This window comes from Lactuca sativa, chromosome 9, assembly GCF_002870075.4.
Source record: "Lactuca sativa cultivar Salinas chromosome 9, Lsat_Salinas_v11, whole genome shotgun sequence".
In the NCBI taxonomy this organism is placed as follows: Eukaryota; Viridiplantae; Streptophyta; class Magnoliopsida; order Asterales; family Asteraceae; genus Lactuca; species Lactuca sativa.
The window spans coordinates 101287549-101290950 of NC_056631.2; the positions used below are offsets into that span (position 1 = coordinate 101287549).

General features: G+C 32.9%; 1 protein-coding gene across 1 annotated transcript; it reads right to left on the reverse strand.

Moving 5' to 3' along the window:
• Positions 1-395: 395 nt before the first annotated feature.
• Positions 396-2540, reverse strand: LOC111915040 (uncharacterized). Its single transcript, XM_023910746.1, has 6 exons — positions 2362-2540; positions 2092-2273; positions 1616-1971; positions 883-1525; positions 595-799; positions 396-516 (listed from the first exon to the last, which is right to left on the reverse strand). Exons 1-6 carry the CDS (start codon positions 2538-2540, stop codon positions 396-398), a joined length of 1686 nt encoding a protein of 561 aa, XP_023766514.1.
• Between the last annotated feature and the right edge of the window lie 862 nt (positions 2541-3402).

The following is a 3402-nucleotide window of genomic DNA, read 5'->3' on the forward strand; positions in this document are numbered from 1 at the left end:
CCGGCCCTTCATACATTTCTCGTTAAATTTGGGCGTCCCATTATGTTGGTGATCTATCGGCATTCCGTTAGTATTTAATTATGTTTATATTTTTCCTAATTAATATTTTTTGTATGTGCCCTTATGGTACATATTTGGAAATCCCTTATACAAAATACATGAGATGGGCCAATATAGTGAGAGGGCACATATATGGATTATACTAAAAATATAATACACAATAATAATAATAATACACTAACATCCGTACGTAGTTTGAATGGGGTAGCACCAAGAACGTTCAAGCTAGACCGAAAATCAAGAAAAAATGTAGAAGGTAAACTCTTCATAAACATATCAACATATTGATATTATGAAGGCACATGAAGAACACAAACTTGAAAAGTTGCAACTTGTTAGTTGATGCTAAACATGATTAAGGGACATGTACACCGCTCTTCTTCAACCTCCCAAAATATTGTCTTATCAATATTTACATAGTCAACAGGATCGTAAGACCTCATATCAACCTTCAATCTACAAAAACACTCACAAAAAATGTCAAATATAACTTGGTCATTTTATAGCATAGTATATCTTAGCAAGATGTCATACCTATTTTGTAAATGCAAGTTGTAATGAACAAATACAAGATCATTTAGCCTTTGATGTTCCAATCTATTCCTCCATTTCATGTGAATCCTTTCAAATACACTCCAATTACGTTTACAACCGGAAGAAGATGTTGTTTGACTTAATATTCTAATAGCAAACTTTTTCAAAACCGGAATATCTCCGCCAAATAACTTCCACCACTCATCTACAATAGATATAGTTATCAAAGAAATATTAGAAAATACAATATTTTATATATATTAATAACTCATTAAATTTAAATCATACCTGGACGAGTAAGATTACGAGAAACAATGACACTAGATCTACCAAAGGTACCTTCAGCATCATGAAACCTGCCTAAATTCAATGTAATATTTAAAACATCATCACATTTAAAATTCTTCTCAACCATTTCAAGAACGCCTTGAAACACCTCATTCTTCTTACAAAGATTTGCATGATCATATTGAAAAACGGGATTCAACCAATAAGCCGCACAATAAATACTTTTTCTTAACATCCTATCCCAACGACTATCATTTATGTTAGTGTAAGGCCTATATAATTCCTTCTTCTTCTTAAACAATTCCTTAATCCCTCTTCTTGCCTGACGCATTCCCTCGTAAACATAACCAATTGCAGGTTTTTCATCCGAATCACACAACCGCAAAAGCTCTAACAAAGGAGTCATTACTTTCACTGTAATCAAACAATTCTTCCAAAAGATTTCATTCAAGAAAATTTGTTTACATTCAACTGCATTTCTCACTTTCAACATCTTCTTAAACTCATTAGATATGACAATTGCTTGTAAATCTTCTTTATGGTCATACAAACTTTGCAATGCAATGAACACGGTACCAAACCGAGTAGCACCTGGACTGATAATTTCTTTCCAAACGGGCCTTTTTCTTAACCAATTCAAGGGCTACTTATGATTATAAACAAAAACAGTAACCCTCGATGCAAGATTGACCAAACTTTTAACATTATCCAATTCTTAAAGATCCTTTAATACAATATTAATACAATGTGCTGCATATGGAGACCAAGTAATATAAGGATATCTTTCACATAAGTTAGTACCAGAAAGCTTGTAATTAGCGGCATTATCAGTTACCATTTGTACCATATTTTTTTCTCCTACCATATCAACAATCTCAGCAAACATATTACACAAATTTGTAGCATTGCTTTCTATATCAGATGCATCAACAGATTTAAGAAATAATATCCCTTTCAGAAAATAAACCAAGAAATTAATCAAATGTCGTTGTGAAACATCCCTCCAACCATCACTCATAATTCTAGAACCAATATCAACCCATTGACTTCTTAACGAATCAATTATCAATGAAACTGACTTTTTTGCATCTGTCAATAAATTAACCCTCAGAGCATGATAATTAGGTGCTTGGTACCCATAACCAATACTTACTATTTTATTTACCATAAGTTGAAAAAAAGGAGAGTTGCAAGCATTCATAGGTATACATGCATCATAAAACCACATAACAATAACTAAATCCACATCATGTATTTTTTCCTTACTTTGCATTGCAGATTTGATAGTGGGTTGGGAAAGATCATTTATACCTTTCGTAAAAAATGGATGCAAGTTTGAAGTAGATTTCCTTTTCCCTTTTTCACAGTTGACAATTCTACTTCCTCCATATCTTCATCATCATCCAAGATAGTAACACTAGTGGTACGTTTTTCTTTTCTTTTTGGGCAGTCTCTTTCAGTTTCCCTTGCATAGTATACCGTACTTTTGGACTATCTTTTGGGCATGCTACTACCTCACCTTTAATACCATCAAGATGTTTCTTAACCCTGTTTATTCCACCACCGCCTATAACTTTTTGACAAAAGTTACATATCCATGCCTTTTTCCCCTTCTCATCAACGACTTGAATAACATGTTCCCATGCGATATCCATCATTGTTCGTACATTTGATTGAATCGAAGAATGGGATTAAGCTTGAGATTGTGCTTGCAATGGTTCTTCTTCCCTTTGATTCCATATTTAACTACATTGAAAAGTAATGTTATAATCAACAAACATATGTCAGTTGTATCCTAATTACATAATCTACACAATCAAAACCTTGAAACAATGATCAATTAACAATAAATGAACTCTAAGCTAACCAAATCTATCACAATAAAAACCTTGAAACAATGATCAATTAATAATAAATGAACTATAAACTAACCAAATCTATCACTTGTTTCAAAAGAAAACAGGTTTCATAAGAAAAGCAAATCAGAACCGATAGAAGAAAAGAACTTGATTTCACGGTCAATTGGAGAAGAAAAGAAAACAAATCTATCACCCGATTTCATAGTCAATTGATTTCACAGTCAAAAGAAAACTGATTTCATAACTGTCACACCCCAAAATCGGAACGGCCGAAACGTTCAGGGGTGGAGGACATCATGTTTAGTATCACAAAACATGCATCATAGTAATCAAAGTAGTAAACAACCATTTCATTAGAAAGAAAGTGTTTACAAAGTATGTGATTCACATAACATAAACTACATAGCAAATAACAGAATAACACATGAAGCTATACTGCTCCATCTTCTGAATCCCAATGCGCGTACCTGTCTACGGGTCTCCTGAGAATACAAGTTATTTTGAAAGCGTAGATCAACATTTAAGCTGGTGAGTTCATAAGATTTTAGTGATGTAAGTAAGTTGTAAGTTTTTAGAAAAGTTCGCCTATTCCTCCAGAAAATCCTATATTTCCTGCTTTGATGAAAGATAAGTAAAAATGGCTCTACAATCCTTTCTATGA

Excerpts from the sequence above, each read along its gene's own strand:
- LOC111915040 (XM_023910746.1), bottom strand. The coding sequence starts at position 2,540 with ATGATGGATATCGCATGGGAACATGTTATTCAAGTCGTTGATGAGAAG. Across the intron at positions 1,972-2,091 it reads TATGTGGTTTTATGATGCAT|ATGCAAAAAAGTCAGTTTCA; the intron begins GTATACCTATGA and ends ATTTATTGACAG. Across the intron at positions 517-594 it reads AACTTGCATTTACAAAATAG|ATTGAAGGTTGATATGAGGT; the intron begins GTATGACATCTT and ends GTGTTTTTGTAG.